The sequence below is a fragment of the Pezoporus wallicus genome, unplaced genomic scaffold (assembly GCF_028554395.1).
Source record: "Pezoporus wallicus isolate ANWC-B61680 ecotype Strahan unplaced genomic scaffold, APGP_CSIRO_Pwel_v1 contig_5261, whole genome shotgun sequence".
Lineage (NCBI taxonomy): Eukaryota > Metazoa > Chordata > Aves > Psittaciformes > Psittacidae > Pezoporus > Pezoporus wallicus.
This window is the reverse complement of record NW_026642423.1, coordinates 879,493-897,793: the sequence shown is the minus strand read 5'-3', so window position 1 is coordinate 897,793 and position 18,301 is coordinate 879,493. Positions and strand designations below refer to the sequence as shown.

The following is an 18,301-nucleotide window of genomic DNA, read 5'->3' as shown; positions in this document are numbered from 1 at the left end:
ACCCGTCCTCTCCTCACCCAGGTATTGGCCAAAGCGGCTCATCCTTTGATGCAGCCACCAGGCCCACCCAGGTGATGGGGGGAGGGGTCCTGCCCTTGCTCCCCTGCCTGTCGCTCCTCTCTTGCACTGTGCACGTACCCCCTGCCACTTTCCCACCCCCAGGTGCTGAGCACCCGCTGTGCCTCCCCAAGACTGTACACGGTTAGGAGGGTGCCCCGTGCCCAGCACTGCCCAGACAGCCCCAGCCCAACCCACTGGCCAGAGCCTTGGCCAGGACCAGCACCCGCAGCTCCTGCCTGCCCAGAGATGGCAGGACCCATGGCAGGACCCACAACGCTCCCTCTGTCCTGTTGGACATTGCCTCTTCCCCCTCCACTGTAGCAGACACCAGCGCAGGACAAACTGCCCCAAAATATCTCAGGAGGGGGGGCAGGCTGGCAAAGCCCCCCTCAATACACATACACAGCATAGAGGGGGACCCCAGGGCAGGAATTTGGGACCTCTGGGGGAAGCTGGGTTTGAGCCAGGCTTCCCCTGGCCCTGCCAGTTTGGTAGCCATCCCCAGTGCCCGCAGATGGAACACGGCCATGCCATGCTGTGGCCAAAGCCATACACGCAGAAGCTGTTGTCCTTGCATCCTCTAAGGCCCCACATGTGGAAGATGCAGGACAAGGACCTGGTGATGTGCCTAGCAGCTCTGGTTCTGGGTACGCACAGCCCAACATTCCCCCCCAAATATGAATCCATGTGGAAACATGTTCCCCATCAGTGCAAACAGCTGGTTGTGTTGTGTCCCATGTCCCCCTGCATGGGGAGAAAAACAGCAAGCCTTCTGACAAGGCAGGCACAGTGGTGCTCTCTGGAAACCCTCTCCAGAGCACCCTGTGTCAGCTCCCCACAAGGTGCTCCCACATCTGCACATAGGAGTGTCCCAAGAGGGGTACCACGCATTAACCCACGGATGTGCCACGACCATGCCAGGCAGCCCTACACCAAGGTGTCTTGCAGAGGGCAGGGGGGTGCAGGATGTGGCTGCCTTCCTGTCAGCGGGAGCAGTAAGCCCTGAGCGGGAAGCACGGGCACGGGCACCACAGCAGGAGGGCCGACGCGAATGTCCTCGTGCTGGTGAATGTGAGAGATGTGCACCACTGTTTTGTACATGTACAAATGCTCCCTAATAAAGAGGCACAAATAGATCTGAGCTGCCTGTGAGGGCTGTGGGGGCAGAGAGATGGGGCAGCTGGTCTCACCTCAGGAGAAGGTGGTGGTGGGACCCACAGAGCACTTTACAGCCCTGCACTCGTGTGCTGGGCATGGTGAGAGCCGGCATACCCAGTCACCCAAAGGTGAACACGTCTGCCTGCAGAAAGGCTTGACACTGCCAGCTGAGGCTGGCAGAAAAGCTGTTTCAGGACAGGTCCTGAGAGCCCTGTAGCGGTGACCTAGCGAAGACCTGATGTGAAGTTATGTTGATCTGTTTCTCTCGGCACCTCTGTTCTTTCATTCAGCAACTTCCTGCTGGCACCTAGAGATGACACCTCCTGTAGGCTCTCCCACCACCTCCAAACAGGATGGGCAGGTGAAGTGACACCAGCATCTCCCCCTGCCTGTGCTCTGCCTGATGTCCCAGTTCTGAAGGTGCTCAGCTGAGGAGGACCAGCAGCATGACCCAGATTTAGCACCCCAGGGCCAGCCCCAAACCCCAGCACTGTGGCCCCTGAGTGCCCCTTCCCACACTGTGCCCATCCAAAGGCTATTGGAGAGGGACGCTGCCACCCAGGGCTCACTGGGCTGCAAAGCTATCTCAGCCCAGCCCAGCACTGCTTGAATCACCCGTAATGAGCCACATGAAGTAGTCTGGAGATAATTAGAAGGGGATCCACTAGAATGAAACAGGCCCTTAATTTTAACAAGTGCAGCCCTCTGGACAGTTGCCAGGCACCTGACCACAGCAGGACCGGCTGTGCTGGCGACGGCTCCTGTCACCGTGGAGGTGACAACCCCAGCAGACTTAGTTCCTGCAAGATGCTGTGCCAGCACCAGGGAGGGGGAACCAGGATGGAGCAGCCAGCAAGGATCCCTTCTGCCCACAGGACGGACACCTCCCTGGGGACTTCCCACTGTGCCTCCACTACTAAACACCACAATTACAGTTGTTCCCAGGAGAAAGCTGTGTTTCAAAGAAAACAAACCATCCGGCTTGGGAGTGGAGGGGCTGGAAGTGAGCTCTGGAGTGCAACAGGACATGATACCTCATTGCTGTCACCTCCTCCCCAAGTGCCTCCTGCACATGATGCTAGGGGTGACAGGCAGCAACACCTGGAGTGATACACAAAGGAGTGACCCTCAGCATCTCCTGATGACCTGAAGGTGCCAAGCTCACTGCTTTGCTCCTTGCCATTTCCACAGCCACCTTGCTGGGAAAATGGACTGGTGCCCGTCAGTGAGGCCAAGCAGGGGACACACAGCCCTCATTTTCCAGCGCTCAGCTCCTGACAGCAGGCAAGCAGGCTGGAAAAAACAAAGAGGCAATTAAAATCAAAATCTAACCGAGCTGCCTGCTTCTCCCCCCAGCCCCAGGCCTTTGTGCTGCTGCAGTCTGACTGTGCTGGGGCTGTGTATCCCCAGAAGAGATGTCCACAGGCATAGCTGGGTGTGCTCACATACCCATGCAGGGAAAGCCCCGTGGGAAAGCACATGCTGGCAGCAACCCTGCCTGCAAATACATCTACTGGCTCTTTCCCTCTTTACCAAAAAGCCCTGATTTCCCTGAACTTGGCTAGAAAAGCCAAAGCCGCTCACACTTTCTGGACGGGCTCGGCACTGTCTTAGGCTGTCACCCGAGGCACTGGGTTCAGGCAAAGCCCCCCATCTGCCTACCCTTTCCTCCTTAAGCAGAGCAGCTTCTCTTGCCTTACCTTGCAGCTGGAGTTGTGTCCTGCTCTGCGGCTGGCAGAGCTGCTCCTGCGGGCCAGGCAGCGAGGCACCGCTGGCCCCTGCCCAACGAAAGCCCAGTGTTGAAAGGGCACTGCGCTTCCCCCGGCTCTGCGGCCCTCTCCTGACACGGCCGTGCTTCCTTCATCCTCCCAAAGGTCAGCTACGGAGATTGCCAGGGCTCAAGTAACTCTGCCGCGGGGTTTAATGCAGCCAGAACTGACCCAAGGAGGGCTAGAGAAGCAGGTTTTGCCTTCCTCGCTTGCACTGCTGCATTTGCAGAGAGCCACACGCATGACTGCGCAGAGGAACAGCTTGAGAGATGGGGCAGAACAGCACAGCAACAGCTTGGGTTTTCCCCAGTTTAAGTCTTTTTGCTTGACATGGTGCAGGGAGGAGAGGGGAGCAGGCACCCGCTGAGCTCCAGCACACCCAGCCTGCCCCTTTTGTACTTCAGGGTGCTTGCTCTGAGCTGGACCTTCACACCCTCTTCCAAAAATCCCACATGTTGTATGGCAGTATTGGTCAGACCTAACCAAGGATTGCAGAACATCCCTGTCTGCTCAGCCACCCCTGTTAGTACCCTATCTCTTTCAACACTGTCCTGGTCCAGTGCCCTGCCTGTGCCTGCCAGCCCTGTGCAAGCAGGAGGAGGGCACAGCATGATTGTGCCCATGGTCCCATCATCACAGGTCTCTGCCATTGCCCAGTGAGCCCCTATACTTCACCCAGGCACGGGAAGGTTGTTCTGAGCCCTAGCCAAGCAGGTCAGCCTGCTCCTATCACCAAACCTCTTCCCAAAGATTTTCACATCCTTCCCGTGAGTTTTGGCATTGCAGATAACCTGGCAAACACCAAAGTGGCTTCAAACCCTGCCAGCTCCTTTTAAAAGGCAGCAATAATGGTGCTGCAAGTGCCACAAGCACTGTCATTTGCTCCTGTGTACATTGGAGGGGGGGATGTTAAGTATGCAAATGTTCTAACTCAGCCTGGGCAAACAGCAATAAGGAGGCAAAAGCAACTCCATCTAGACCATCTTGCCACAATTAAATACAATTCTGGGTTTCTTTTAGCAGCAAACTTGATTTGAAGCTGGTTTGTTTTATTATCATTTGGATACTCTTCTAACGTCTAATCACATCCAAATCCTAGGCCTGCTTTTCAGAGGGGAAATGTATCTGCAATCCACCTGCATCTGCCTCTCTCCTTCTGTCCCAGATTCGCATTTAAAGGGAATTAAGGATGCATTTGGGGGAGATCAAAAATAGAAATACTTGGAGCAAGCTAACGATTATCACCTGAAATATAATAAAATTATATTTAGATGTACATGCTCCTACTCAATGGATATGAAGACTGGAGCAGGAATCTATGAATGAGGTGTCTTCAGGGAAGGTATGCCCCACAGCCCAGGGGCTTTCCATGAATTTCACCGAGCACTAACAGCCTTGATAACTAACAGCAAGTAGGTTCAGTTAATCTTCTTGGGGACGTCTCTTTGATACGTGTGTTTCTCAGACAAGTAAAATGTGACAACCAAAGGGCTGGAGGGAAGAGCATGCAGAGCCATGAAAATCATGCCTGGAGCAGGCAGCATGGGCAAGGACACACTCCCCATCCTTGTAATGCAAATAGTAGTGGTAGGTGGTGAAACAGTGTGGGGCAGGACCATGGTGCTCTGCCTGACCCAGAACTGGAAACCTCAAGATGCTGAGACGCTCTGAGATCCAAAAATGGTGAAGCCGATGCACAAAGGTCAGGTCCAACCCTAACAATTCAACATAGTGCTCAGATGTGGTTTCTAGTCCAAGAGTTTCCTTCATAGCTGAACTCAAATGCTGGAGGGCACAGCTCACTCTACTTGGGCACCCAACCCCAATGGAGGATGCCTGCTCTGACACAGGCCAGGCATCCCCCATTACCCATATGCAACCCACAAAGGCTGTTATGGTGACAGCCCACGTGGGAGGACACACAGCTGCCTTAGCCTATCACTGTGGTGCTTTTCCACCTGCAGCTGGGGCTGAGGAGGGCTGGAAACCTGGTCAGTGGGACCATGAATTTATGGCACCAGAAAGACCCAGCATTGCCAAGAGCTCAGCACATGGGCACTAGGGCTTCCCATGGCAAGGGGCTCAGCATCCTGCTGCAGTGACTGGTAGCAGGTAATGACAGCCTCAGGGACTTTGGGCATCAGAGGAGGTGCAGGATTCCTGCTGCAAGCTCCCAGGGGTTCAAGCTGTCTGCTTGACCTAGTGCCTGCCAGCCTGGACATAAGCAGAAGGGCTTCCCCTGGCCTCACCAAGTAAAGGCAGTTACGTCCGAACTGTCGTGGTTTAAACCCAGTCAGGCAACTTGTTGACTGGGTTTAAACCACGACACCATCTCAGGCAGAGAATGTTGCAGGTGGCTTGTGGAAAGCAGCATCCCTGCATGAAAGCGGTCTGGCCAGCTGCAGCCACATTTTGTATAAGCAGTCAGGACCAAACACCACACAGCAGACACCCAGAAGAGCTCTAGGGAAGAGTCAGCTGGACCAAATCATTGATCTCTCTGTTTTATTAGTGTAAATGCATCCCTCCCCCCTCCTCTCCCCACTATTAAATACAAACCAGGAGGAGACAGTGGCTCCTCAGTTGCTTTCTCCTTAGGAGATGCGCAGCCAAACCCTCTGGTGTGCCCACCAGTGCCGGGCACCGAGTTCCCCGACCCCACAGGCAGCCCCATGGTGGGGAGGGCTCCCACCTCTGTCGGGAAGCTCTTGTCTGAGAGCTGCGACCTCCGACGTCCTATTGATATTGCGAAGGCCGAAACGGCCTGGGTCATGGTTCCCATGGGGAGCAGCTCACAGTATGTGAATACAGCAGGATCCCCTCTGGCATCCCCTGCACCCACTGGCCCTGGGTGCCAAGTACTCCCCACCCTGACCATCTGGGAGTGCTCCGGCTTGTTGCCAAGTGGCAAAACCCCAAGACCAATCTCCTTATTGCTCTTTTGGGGTGGGATGTGCCCCATCCCACTGTCCAAGCCTGTGGCAGGTGCAGAGACATGTCCCTCCCTGCACTACAAGGCTGATGCTCTGAGGAAGCAAAGGGCACAGCCCTGTCCGAGGACACTGGTGAAACCATGAGGGACCACCCCATCCCCACAGCAGTCATGGTCCTGCAGCAGGGGGGGCCTTAGGATCTGTGTGACCCTGTTGACGGGGGACAGCAAGGGACAGGGCAGCCCCTCGCCACCCCACTGAGCAGCAGGGGCAGGACAGGGATGGGGCTGGTGGACAGCAGCTCTGGGGTGAGAAGTCAGGCATGACAACTCACAGCTCAGCAATGCTGACCCCACTTCCCCCCGGGGTCTGCACAGCCATGGCCACTCCAGAAGGACCCCAGACTGGCAGACCCCGGCCTGGGCAGCCCCAGGGGGGCTAGTCATGAGCTCAGACACCAACAATCCCTGCAGCCACTGGGAAGAGGAAGAGATTTGAGCAGAAGAGGTTGGTGGGCACAGCAGGACAAGGCCAGTTCCTCTGCACCATGGGGTTCAAGTGCTGTTCCCCTGCTCCTGCTCGAAGAGCACCATGGCCAGCTGGGAGCGAGAGCCTATGCCCTCCAAGCTGCTCTGCACACAGCGGTGGTAGATCTCCTCGCTGAGCCGGGGGTTGCAGGCCTGGTGCCGGTAGTGCTGCAGCAGGGCAGGCTCCACAGCCCGGAAGACGTGGAGGTTGGAGTACTTGATGAACATGTCATAAATGTCCAGGGTCTCCAGGATGTCCTCGTTCTCTTGCACATCACCCGCCATGCGGGTGCGTGCTGCCATGTAGTCAGCATTGTAGAAGCAGGCTTCATGGAAGACATCACGGTCAAAGCGCCCTGTCTCCCGCTGCAGGTCCAGCGTGGAGGGCGGTACCTGGTTGTGGTAAGCGATGGCAGGATTGTAGCCCTGGAAGTGGATGGGGAAGAAAACCTGCCAGTTGTTGATGGTGTTCATCCGGCAGCGGTTCAGGAAGTCAACAGTGACCTCTGTCCCCACACCAGCCAGAAAGAACAGCGTGTCCACAGGATGCTTCTTGGAGATGATATCCATGACCTTGATTTGGGAGGGTGCATCTGTCTTAACACTGATCCATGGGATCTTCACCTCTGCATACTTGCGCTCATACTCTGTGATCTGTGCCTTCACAGGCGCAAAGATGTCATTCTCGGTGACCTGCTGGGCCTCAAAGGGGTCATAGATAAAGAGGAAGGTGAGCACCGCATTCTCGCTGCTCTCAAAGGCGGCCGCTGCGTATGTCTCCAGAAAGTGGGCAGCATAGTCCCGGTCGTGGGCTGTCAGCGGCAGGATGACATTGATGCGGCTGGCCTCTGTCACATAGGGCATGGGGATGATCTCCACTTCACTTAGGGGCCGCACCAGGTGCACACGCTTGGTGACAGAGCGGCTGTGCCCCTTCTGAGTGACGACCTCCACCTGGAGGTCTAGCGTGTACTCCATGCCCCGCGTGGGGTCAAAGCGCCGGTACCCGTTCACCAGCTGCTGCTTGCGGACATGGAGCACTGGCTGGTACTTGCGGTTCAGCTCATCCATGGCTGTGGCCACCACATCAGCCACGTCTGCCAGATCTACACCACGCAGCTCGCACTTGGGGGAGCCGTCCACACAGGCGAACACCTGCTCCTCTGTGAAGTAGTCCCAGCGCAGCACCTCAAAGCGGGTTTTGGGCTGGAAAGGGGGTGGGATGCCAACAGGCCACGTGGCAATGTGGTCCCCATCGGCAGACAGGCTGCTGGCATTCTGGATCTCCTGCTGCAAGAGGAGAGAAGGAGGAGTGAGACCCAAGGCGGGTGCAAGCAGTCTTCCAGCTCTGGCTGCAGGCAAGGTGACTTCTGATACTCGGAGATCAGCCACTCCTGGCCCAAAAAGCAGTGCCAGAACTACTCTGCCTTCAGCGTGACTCCTGTCCAGCACCTCAGGTTTGCTCTGAACAGCACCCTAAATATAGCACACCACCTCCACTGGTAGGATTTGTGCCCTCTCCCACCCTGCCTGGCTTTTGCTAGCAGACCTCAGCACCCTGCTGGCTCCATTCACCCTGAACCACCACTGTAGCTCCAGGACCCATCCAGGTCCAAAGCTTCCCTCCAGTCAGCACCACTGCCCCTGCAACCACACAGGCTCAGCTGATCCCATCCTACAGCAGGTCCAGGTGAGAAAACCTCAGAGGAGAGAGGTGACACAGAGCAACCATAAAGCCCACAGGGATGACCAGAAATGCCCAGACCCTCCCAGCCAAGCCAGGTCTCACCTGGAGCTGCTGGATCTCCTGGTATGTCCTCTCAAGCTCCACCTGAGCAAAATACTTGTGCAGCCGGTACATCTGGAGAGGATCCAGCACAGGGTGGACAGTGAAGGCGCTCTGGAAACGGAGGTCGATCTCCCGCTCGGGGTCTGCATTCTTCCCCAGCTCAAAATACTGGTAACGCAGGCCCTGCAGCCAGAAGATATGAGTCACGGCCAGCTGCCAGTACAGCAAGCTCAAAGGACAAAAGGATGCAAGGGCTGGTACCCCCAGAACTTAGGAGCCCACAGAGAGGTAGGCAAACACACTGAGCCAGAACCAGGCTCTCAAAGGCCATCTCCACTGCAGGACCTACCTCGTGCTCGTTGGCACAGTTGATGGCTGTGTAGTCAATGATGCAGCGGCCAAGCCACTCATCTGGCCGAGCGCTTAGGATGTCATTGCGGCAGCTCTCCAGATGCTGCTGCAAGAGCAGGAGGAGGCTGCGGGACAGCAGGTAGCCAAAGCCCCCATAGCAGTAGCGTCCCTCAGTGTCCCCACCAATGAACTCCTCGGGGCGACCCAGGTAGAGGTGGGTATCGATGCTGAGGTGAGCAACCAAGTGGCTGATGCGATGGGCCTCCGTGTAGGTGTCATCCTGCACCAGGAAGAACCAGTCGAAGTCATTCACATAGTGGTCCAGAAGGTACCTGATGGTCTGGTACATGTTCCAGATGGGCCGCTCGTCACTGTGCGTCACCACTGTCATGCCATGGGGCACCTTGCGGCCTCGTGTGCCAGTGAAGTACACCAGGCGCTCCAGGCGGTGGGCCAGCGTGCGGTTGACAGCCACCCCGAGCGTGTTCAGCGTGCTCTTGGAGGTCAGCACACCCACGAAGAGCCGCTGCCGCATCCCTAGCTCTGTGCTGATATACCTGGTCCTGCAGGAGGGAGAGACTATCTGGCCCCAGAGCACTGCATCCCACCTCAGCCTGCACCTCCCCATCCTCCCCAACAGTACTGACCTTGTCTACCCTGCAGAAACCCTCCCAGACTTCACCACACACACAAGACATCACCTCAACAGCGCCGGCTGCAACTATGTCTGGGCCAGGGGCACAGCAAAGCGCTCTGCTGAGGTTCCCCCCAACCTGAGACCATGGGGGACCCTCTCTTCCTGTCAGCTGGCCAGCCCAGCTCAAACCAGAGGCTTGCAAAAGGCTGAGCACAGCTAAAGAAGGAAACAGGGCTGCACACACCAGCTCTAACAGGGATAGCGCTGATGTCAGCATGGGGCCAGCTGTGCCCCCTCCCCACCACGGCCCCCAGCTGCCCCACTCACAATGACTTTCAGGTTTAATTCTCCCAGCCCGGCGCAGCGGCAGGAAGCGACCCCCCCCACCCCGGCCCCCAGCCTCCGCCTGGCACACACTGGCCCCATTCAGTCCCCTGCATCCGTCCACCCACCGCCTCGCTGGGACAAGGAGGCCCTTTCACTCCCTACTCCCTGCTCCCTGTCATCCCGGGGGTGCCAGGACAGGCTGCAGCCGGCCCCAGAGCACGCTGGAGTTTGCAGCGCTGGGTGTGGACATGCCACCGCGAAAGGGGACCCTGATAGGGCCGGCATGATTGGGACACGCCCTCTGCATAGCAGAGGCAACCTCTGCACAACAGACAGCAGTGGGGGCATGAAGCTCTTCCAGACAGGGATGGAAGGGATAAGGGGAAGGGGGAAGCGGAGGGGAGAAAGGGAAGCAGCAGGGAAAAGGGCTTGAAGGGGGAGGAAATCATGCCGCAGCCCTGGGTGGCTGCAGGGTGTGGGAAAGCACATCCCCGGGTCACATTCAAAGCTCCCCAGCAGGCAGGCAGACAGGCCCCCCAACACCGGCCCGGCCAGCACATACCCGCCACCTGGGCACCCCGGGCTCTGCCGCAGCTACTCCCACCTAAACCCGACCGGCGCCGGCGGCCCAGCTCCCCCAGCCCGGCCCGGCTCCCCGCACCTGACGGCCTTCTTGGCGGCCCTGCCGGGGCTGGGCGGGCGGTAGGGCACGACGCGGGGCTCCCAGCTGTCGGCGCCCAGCCCGGCGGGCACGGCGTTGGGCCTGCGCGCCGCGTTGCCGTTGGTGTGGCCGGGGCCGGGGGGCGGCGCGGGGCCGCCGTCGGGGCGCGGGTAGTCGGCGGTGTGCGGCGGCGGCCCGCAAGGCTCCTCCACCCAGGTGACGCTGAGCAGGCTGAGGGTGAAGCCCAGCGAAACGCCGATGGCCACGGGCCCAGCGGGCCGCAGCACCGACAGCACCAGCGACAGCCGCATGGCCGGGACGGGACAGGACCGGAGGCGGCTCCGGCTGCCGCTCCCGCTGGCGGCGCCGCCGTCCGACGTGTCACCCCCTGGCCCCACCCCGCCTCGCGTCACCGCGGGCGGCCCAGCCCCAACCAATGGACCGCGCTCTCACCGCCGCGTCACGGGGCGGTGGGGGGGAGAAGCGGCCCGGGGCGGGGGGCGGTGTGAGGGTTGCTAGGAGACCGCGCGGACTGCCCCCTATCTCCCCCTCCCCGCGGCACCCCTTCGCCGCCCTCCCGTACGGGACCGGGCGGGGATGCGGGACTCTCGGGTAGGGGCTTCGCCACGGGGTGCTCGGTGCCCGGCACCGGCCTGGCTGCACGCTGAGAGAGCGGCCTCCGGCTCGGGAGGCACAAGGCACGTCCGCCGGCCGGGACATGGCGCCTGAGCCGGCTTAAAAGGCGGATTTACGCGGGCGGGTGCCGCCGGGCAGGAGCATTCGTGGTGGTCTTGAAGCGCCCCGTTCTTCGTCTCAAATCGCTGCCCCGGGGGTCTTCCAAAAAGCCAGACGGGACCTGGGTGTCCCCAGGAGACCACGAGTGGTCGGGGGCTGGGGGGAGGCGGCTGTCTCTGACACTCCGAGTGGCAAAGCACAGCCACGGGCTGCTGAAGGTGGCTGGGCACGCCGGGTGCCCGGGAAGCGGGCATGCAGGAGAGCGAGGGGTGGCTGGGAGACCTCTGGGCGCAGAGTGGTGCACTGTGCCAGGCAGGAGGAGGGTGGCAGAGCAGCAGGAGATCCCAGCGGCCGGGACCCTTAACCTGTAACCCAAAACAGGGCTAATGAAGTGGGCTCAGACAGATGGGGCCGGGTCACTGTCCCACTATGAGCTGTCTGCAGCACACAGCCACTCTCCCGCCAGCCGCCTAAGAGCCCCAGGCAGACAGAGCTGTAGGAACCGACTCCAAGTGGAGTTTTCCACACACAAAGAGCACTGGAATGATCCAGTCCAGAAGCTGCAAGGCCAGCAGCCTTACATGGCTGCTCGGCGCCAGGCATTACTGAATAAGGACAAGGAAGAGGACTCGGCCTTTCTGCCCATTCCCAGCTCGTGGCTCCATTTCTAGCAGCCTCGCAGCCGTTGGGGTCTCTCAAGTGCTCTGGATAGTCTCTGGCTGCTGGGGAGCCCATCCCACCCTTTCCATAAAACACAGCCTGCCTTCCCTGGGAGCAGTGGCCACAGAGCACGGCAGGGCACCGAGGGCAGGCGGAAGCCCGCTTGGCTCCAGGTTCTCTTTCATTTTCTGGAACAACACAGCCTGTTTTCATCAGGAAGCGGTTGGCAGCATCCCAGCCCCCAGAGATACAGGACCATCATCCAAGCTCGGCTCATTTTCATAGGCCTTTTTCTCCTGAATAGACCAAGACAAGCAATAGGCAAAGGCAGTCACGTGGATGGCAGCTTAATGAAGGACATATAAAAACTAGAAACAGAGGGAACGCGGTGGGATGAATTGATGCCAGAAGGGAAAGGATGCAGAAGAAATACATGAGCAGAAATTTTCCATGGACAAAAGCAGGCACAATCATAAACAACCAAAGTTGCCTGTTTTCTGTGTGCAGACAAACGTGTTAGAAATACTTATTTTTCTTTTATGGGTTGGAACACTGAATATTAGTCACCTTATACAAACCCACGTGACTTTACACTAGTAATAAGAGACGTTTCATTCTGAAACAACTCTCTTGATCTGAGCTTGTATTTAAGTAGAGGTGCAGGTCAAAGAAAGTACTTAAGTTTTCAGAAATAAGCCTCTGCGCTCACGGGAACTGCATGGAGATGGAGCTGAATGCAAAGCCAACACCTCCCCCAGGGTCCCCGTGGCGTCCTCAGGAGATCCCGTGGGGAAGCAGCAGTGCCGTTCCTCCGGCAGCCCCTTCTCAGTCCCCCGCCAGCTGCAGCTCCTGCCTTTGTCTCCCCGGCAGCACTGGCGTGGGGCTGGGAAGGGGCTGCCAGGGGAACGGTCGATCCTGCCAAGAGACTTCTCCCTGCCAGGATTTCCGGGGGGTCCGGGAGGTGCCAGCTCTAAGGAGCCCTGCAGACCACCCCCGCGCCCCACCTACCCGCCATGCCTGCACCTCCAGGCCTCTCGCAGAGGAGGGTGCAGCCCCTCTCACACTGCACGGCCGCTGCGTCCCAGCACCGCCACCGGGACACGCGCACCCCACGGCACGTGCGGCTCACTCCCGCCGCACGCCCCGCCCCCGACGAAGTCCCGGCCCCCGGGCCGTCGTGGTGACGCTACGCGGTGACGTAAGACGGAGCTGTCCGCTCAGCACCGCGCGGCGGGCCGCGCCGCCAGCATGCGCGGGGACCGGGACCGGGACCGGGAGCGCCGGGTGCCGCGGTGCCGCCGCCGCTGCGGGGCCGGGAGTGCAGGTGGGAGCGGGCGGGGCAGGGCCGCAGACGGTGGGGCAGCACGGGGGGGTGCGGCAGGCGGGGGGCGCGCCCCGCCCCCTCTGGGGAGAGGCTCGAGCACCGGGCTCCCGGCTTCCCCCCAGCCCCGCGGCTTGGGGAGAGGGCGCAGGGCCCGGGATGGGAGTGCGGGGCCCGGCGGAGCGCCCCCGGGACCCCCGCCCCGAACAAAGAGAGGGGCGGAGCAGCCCCGCGCCCCGGCGGCCCTTGCGGCCGTCGCTTAGCAACGCCGCGCCCGCCCCGCCGGCCCGGGGCCCGGCATCCCGGCGGGGAACGGCGGGGCTGGCCGGGGGGCGGTGGCACTGGGGAGGGGAGAAGAGTGGAAGGGAGGGGAGGGGAGGGGAGGGAAGCATCGCTGCGGTGCCGTGTCCCGGGCGCAGCTTCCGGGTCCCCGCCACGCTGGGCCCTTCGGAGTACGGAGGGGAAAGGAGGGAAGGGCGGGGGGCCCGGGGTGAGCCGCGGCGGGAGCCTGGGGCTGCGGGGAGAGCGGCAGCAGGTGGGCAAGTCCCGGCGCCAATGAGCAGGCGCTGGGCTCCCCTAGCAACAGTGCCCGCGCCAATGGGCGCCGGGAGCTGCCTGCAACGCTGCCTTCAACGCTGCCTGCAGCCCTGCCGGAGACAGGTTTTCCCAGGCGACCCTTCCTGCTGCCCTGGCCCCTGCCTGGCGTGGGTTGTGGGGCAGGGACCAGCACTCGCTGCCCTCTCGCTGCTCTGCTGGTGTGCCGAGCTGTGCCATTCCATGCCCACACTGGCCAACCAGCCGTATGATGCCCCATCCTGGCCTGCTGGGCACAGCTGGCCAACAGAACCCCGCTTTCACCTCATAGCATCACCCATCCCAAGGGCAGCTGGGGTTGGTGCGTTGCTCCTGGGCTTTGTGTTTAAAGTCCAATCCTGCTTAGCGTCCCTCTGGGGGCTCAGGCAGGGGCCCAGAGCTCAGCTGCCTGCTCCCTGCCCGCCTGCTTCCCTGGGATTAGGCACTGCTCTTCAGGGGGATTTGCCCTGGCTGGTGTGTCCTTCCCAGCCAGATGGAGGAAGGAGGCCGGTGGTGGGAGTAGAAGTGGTGGTGGAGCCTGGCCTGCATGGCATTGAGGTGCTGGGCAATAGGGAGTCATGACTGATGCCTCAGCCCTCTTCCCTGATTTTGTGAGCCATCCTGAGCCAGCTGTTTTAATGTGGCACTGGCAAGGACTGCTGCTAGCTCCAAGACAACCAGAGACAATAAATCCATCCTAAGTCAGCTGAACCTGGAAAGGGACCGGGGAGCAAAGAGGTGCCGGAACTGGCTCCAGGTGGGAGCAGGCAGACAGCCACTGCAATTAGGTTTAAACTGGAGCTGGATCAGTCTTTGCAGGGGATTATGACCCCTCCATCTGCATAGGCACTGCGGGGGGCGTGGTGACCGCCTACTCAGTGTCCTGGTACAGCAAGGGTGGTATGGGTGAGCCTGTGGGTTAGGGGCAGCGACAGCCAGGGCTGGTACCCCCCTTTCCCTGTGGGTTGACATGGCAGTGCTGGATCCAGTTTGGGGGCCTGATTTGTTTTTACAAGGACACTAGGAGGCTGGAGTGGGGATGAAAAATAGCCAGAAATATGATTAGAGGATTGGAGAAAATGCCTTGGAGTACAAGCTTTAAGAGCTCAATCTGTTTAGCCTATAAAAATAGAAGACTGAGGGGTGACTTAATTACCAAGCATAATTACTTCACAGGCAGAAAATACTAGGTAGTGTACGTCTCCCTTTAATCGAGCAGGGAAAGGGCACTGGGGAGCCAGGGGCAGGAAATTGAAGCTGCAGACAAATTATAAAGTGCTGCATCCTGGCAGGGAAGCTCCCTGAGGGTGTGGGCTCCCTGGGGACGGTTCATCCCTGCAGCCACCCATTGTGTGACATCTGTATCACCACAGCCCATACAGATTAGGTGCCCCCATTACCTTCCTTCCCAGCCTGGTAGCAAGGGGCCGGAGCAGGTTTTCTTGTGACTCTTTGCTGAATGGTGGGTATCACTGTTGTGCACTTGCCAGCAGTGCCTCTAATTCCCTTCTCCCTCTCTCTCATCAGCTGGGGCAGGTGCTGGGGTGCAGTTTTGCAGGAGAGCCATGGGGCAGGAGTGGAGATTTTGATGCCTCTTCCGGGAGTCCCCAGAGCCATGACTGCAACTGTGCAGACGCTGCGGTTCAAGCTGCTGCCACATGAGCCGGGCCAGGAGTGGGGGCACAGCTGCCAGCAGGAAATCGAGCGTCGCTACCAGGTGGTGCCCTCTGTGGTGTGTGCCATGTGCTGCCTCTTCGGCATCATCTACTGCTTCTTCGGTGAGCTGGGCTAGCCTGGCAGCTAGTCGGGCAAATGGGGAGAAGGGCAGGAGGGAGTTGGGGGGGTGGTGGACGTCCACCCCCTGACTATGATGGTCTCTCCACAGGCTACCGCTGCTTCAAGGCTGTCATGTTCCTGACAGGGCTGATGTTTGGCTCCATCATCATCTTCATGCTGTGCTACAAGGAGCGGGTGCTGGACACACAACTGAGTGTGGAGGCCTCAGTGGGCATTGGGCTGGGCATTGGGGTGCTGTGCGGGCTGGTCACCATGCTGGTGCGCAGTGTCGGCCTCTTCATGGTGGGGCTGCTCCTGGGGCTGCTGCTGGCAGTGGCCACGCTGGTGGTAATGGAGCAGTTCTACCACCCACCAACAGTGTGGATCCCCATCGCACTGCTCCTGGGTGTGGGGATGCTCTTTGCCGTCCTCACTCTGCAGTGGCAACGCTTCTTCACCACCCTCTCCACCGCCGTCTTCGGCAGTGCCATCATGACTGTCACTGTTGACTACTTCATCGAGCTCTTCCTCCTGGTGCAATACATCTACGAACGCATCAAGGTGGCTCCTGCTCGCCCTGTGTGCTGGTACAGCTGGGTCATCCTGGGCATCTGGCCACTCCTCACCATGCTGGGCGTCCTGGTCCAGTGGAAGGTCACAGCTGAGGGCTATTCCCACACAGAAGGTTTGTGGGGGCTGGGGAGATGGATGTGGCATGGGGAGGGTGCAGGAACTGGGGGCCTGGGGACCAAGGTGGAGGTTCCCAGTACCTGGTTTGCATGCACAGATAAGGGTTTTTGAACTCTACAGGAGCCTAGCACTCAATGGGATTGAAAATCTGGGGCTGGTTTGGGTGTGGGGCTGGTTAGGGTGCACTCCTCAGTGCTCATAGGCCCCTCTGCCCTGCAGTGATCATCAGCCGGCAGCAGCGCCGCGTGCAGCTGATGCGCATCAAGCAACGAGAGGACCGAAAGGAAAAGAAGAAGAAGCGGAGACCTCACCACCCACCGCCGCACCAGCACAAAGCCCACCCACCTGAGCCTGCCTACCGCCGCAAACCCAACCCTGTGCGCCGCTTCGATGGGGACGTGCTCTCCCCCGTGAGTCCCGCATCCAGGGTAGAGATCTCCCCCGGCCTCTGTGGCCCTTCCTTCTCCCTGTGGGTGGGCCGGGGCATGGAAAGGGGAGAGGTGTGCTGGCATCAGCTGGCATCTGAGCTCCTTGAGACAAGACCATCCCTGGAGCGTCCCAGGGACTGGGCAGCTCTGGAGGGGCTGAGCTGGGACGTGCCTGCCACAGAGCACTTCACCCTTTGCAAGCAAATGTAAACTGGTGGCCAAAAGCCCTGCAGCACAGTAGAAACAGGCAGTGGGTGAGGTGCAAAGTGTGCACCCAGGGAAGGGATGGGTCTGTGTGTCCTGCTGTGGCCAGTCCCTGGAGGGCCTTAGTGCTGGGTAGGATCACACAGGGCTGGTTCGGGAGGGTGCTGCTGCAGAACTTAGGGTGGGGTTGATGGAGTGGGCCAGGAGCAGAGCCCCCTTCACTATCTGTCTCCCTTCTCAAGCAGAGCTACATCCAGAGTTTCCGAGAGCGGCAGACGGGTCCATCCCTGAACAGCCTCATCACCAGCTCGCACGCCGTGGTGGACCTGGACTATGACTGCAGTTCCACCGTACCCCTCACCACGGGCTCTGGCCCAGCTGTGAGGGTATAAGCTAACCCAGTGACCTCGAGCGACACCAGCACCCCAGCCTGCTCCGACAGACCCCTGGGACAGGTGGGGCTGTGCCCTCGGCCCCAGGCGGCCACACGCAGCTTGGGGCTGCAGATGGAGACCCTTCCTGGGGACACGTGGGACTTGGCTTGGCAAACCCTGGCTGCCTGCGGGGCCTGGAGGTGCTGGGGGAGCCCACTAGCAGGAACTTAGCCCAAGGACTGGGGACACGAGCATCTATGGATGAGCGGTGCAAGTGGCTCTACAGGGGCAGAGAGTCCTTGAGCCACCGCTGCTGTGTGTTTCCTCATGGCCTGGGCCCAATCATCCTCCATCCCAACGTTGCCCTCCCCATATTTGAGCCCCCCTTCTCCTAGAGCAGCTCCCCATGCCTGCCCCTACCCCATCACACCCCCCAGCAACTCCCCAAGTGCCTGTGCCCCATGTCCCTTCTTCAAAGAGCAGGTCCCTCAGCCGTTTCCCGCAGAGACTCCCCTGAGCATGTGCACCTGTCCCACCCTGTCCCTGAGAACAGCTCCCAGGCAGTGCTTCCTAAAACCTGCCTCCTCAGAAAGTCCCCCTGCCCTAACCATGCTCCCTGCCCACCAGAGCAGCTTGCCTACCCCACTTTTCCCAAGCTGGACTGGGGTAGTCCTGGGCAGAGCCTGCATCCCAAGGGTGATGCTGGCAAGTGATGCCTGTTCAACAGGAGCTGTGCTGGCGGGGTGCACCGCATGCATCCAGCCCGAAAATATTTTGATGGGAGGACAAGACACTGGATCCAGCCTTTGGGCAGAGGCTGGGCTGCCTCAGGGATGTGAGGACCCCTGCAGCATCAGAGGCCGTCGCTGTTTTGCTGGCGACTGGATTTTATAGTGGTTGGGGGGCCCTGGGGTTGGGCCGAGCCTCAGGCCGGGGCAGGGCAGGGTAGGAGCCCATGCCCAGAGCACCACTGTGGGCAGAGGCTCCTGCCTTGTATATATTTCTCTTGCTGTGATTTGTATTAATTTATTACGGAGTGAGCCAGGATTTCCCCACGGCCAGGCAGGCAGGATGGGGGTGAGACTGGACTGGGGTGCCCCTCTGCTTTGGGAAGCCCCCACAGCCCATCGCAGCCAGCCCCGCTGCCCCGGGAACTGCATGTTTCTGCCAGGCACCCCTGTCCCTGCAGCACTGTGCTGCCATCCCCCTTTTCAGTCTCTTTTGTAAATGTGCCAAATGCTGCTGAGGCCATGGCCACACAGTAAAGAGCCTTTCGGAGCCTGGTGTGCTGGGCTGGGAGCAGGGGCAAGGGGACCCCAAGGGCTGGG

General features: G+C 59.8%; 2 protein-coding genes across 3 annotated transcripts; one reads left to right on the top strand and one right to left on the bottom strand.

Annotated features, from left to right (window-relative positions):
* Positions 1 to 6,423: 6,423 nt before the first annotated feature.
* CHPF (chondroitin polymerizing factor) lies at positions 6,424 to 10,614 on the bottom strand. The gene is made up of 4 exons (XM_057430182.1): positions 10,213 to 10,614; positions 8,586 to 9,150; positions 8,237 to 8,419; positions 6,424 to 7,737 (listed from the first exon to the last, which is right to left on the bottom strand). The coding sequence occupies exons 1-4, from the start codon at positions 10,521 to 10,523 to the stop codon at positions 6,475 to 6,477; spliced, it is 2,322 nt and encodes a 773-aa protein (XP_057286165.1). The 5' UTR covers positions 10,524 to 10,614; the 3' UTR covers positions 6,424 to 6,474.
* Positions 10,615 to 12,789: 2,175 nt separating this feature from the next.
* Positions 12,790 to 18,251, top strand: TMEM198 (transmembrane protein 198). 2 transcript variants are annotated; one of them, XM_057430378.1, is made up of 5 exons: positions 12,790 to 12,931; positions 15,029 to 15,279; positions 15,387 to 15,962; positions 16,187 to 16,377; positions 16,845 to 18,251. In XM_057430378.1, exons 2-5 carry the CDS (start codon positions 15,090 to 15,092, stop codon positions 16,989 to 16,991), a joined length of 1,104 nt encoding a protein of 367 aa, XP_057286361.1. In that variant the 5' UTR covers positions 12,790 to 12,931; positions 15,029 to 15,089; the 3' UTR covers positions 16,992 to 18,251. The 2 variants fall into 2 exon arrangements, with proteins under 2 accessions (XP_057286361.1, XP_057286362.1); XM_057430379.1 differs by lacking the exon at positions 12,790 to 12,931 and adding an exon at positions 13,360 to 13,380.
* Positions 18,252 to 18,301: the final 50 nt, after the last annotated feature.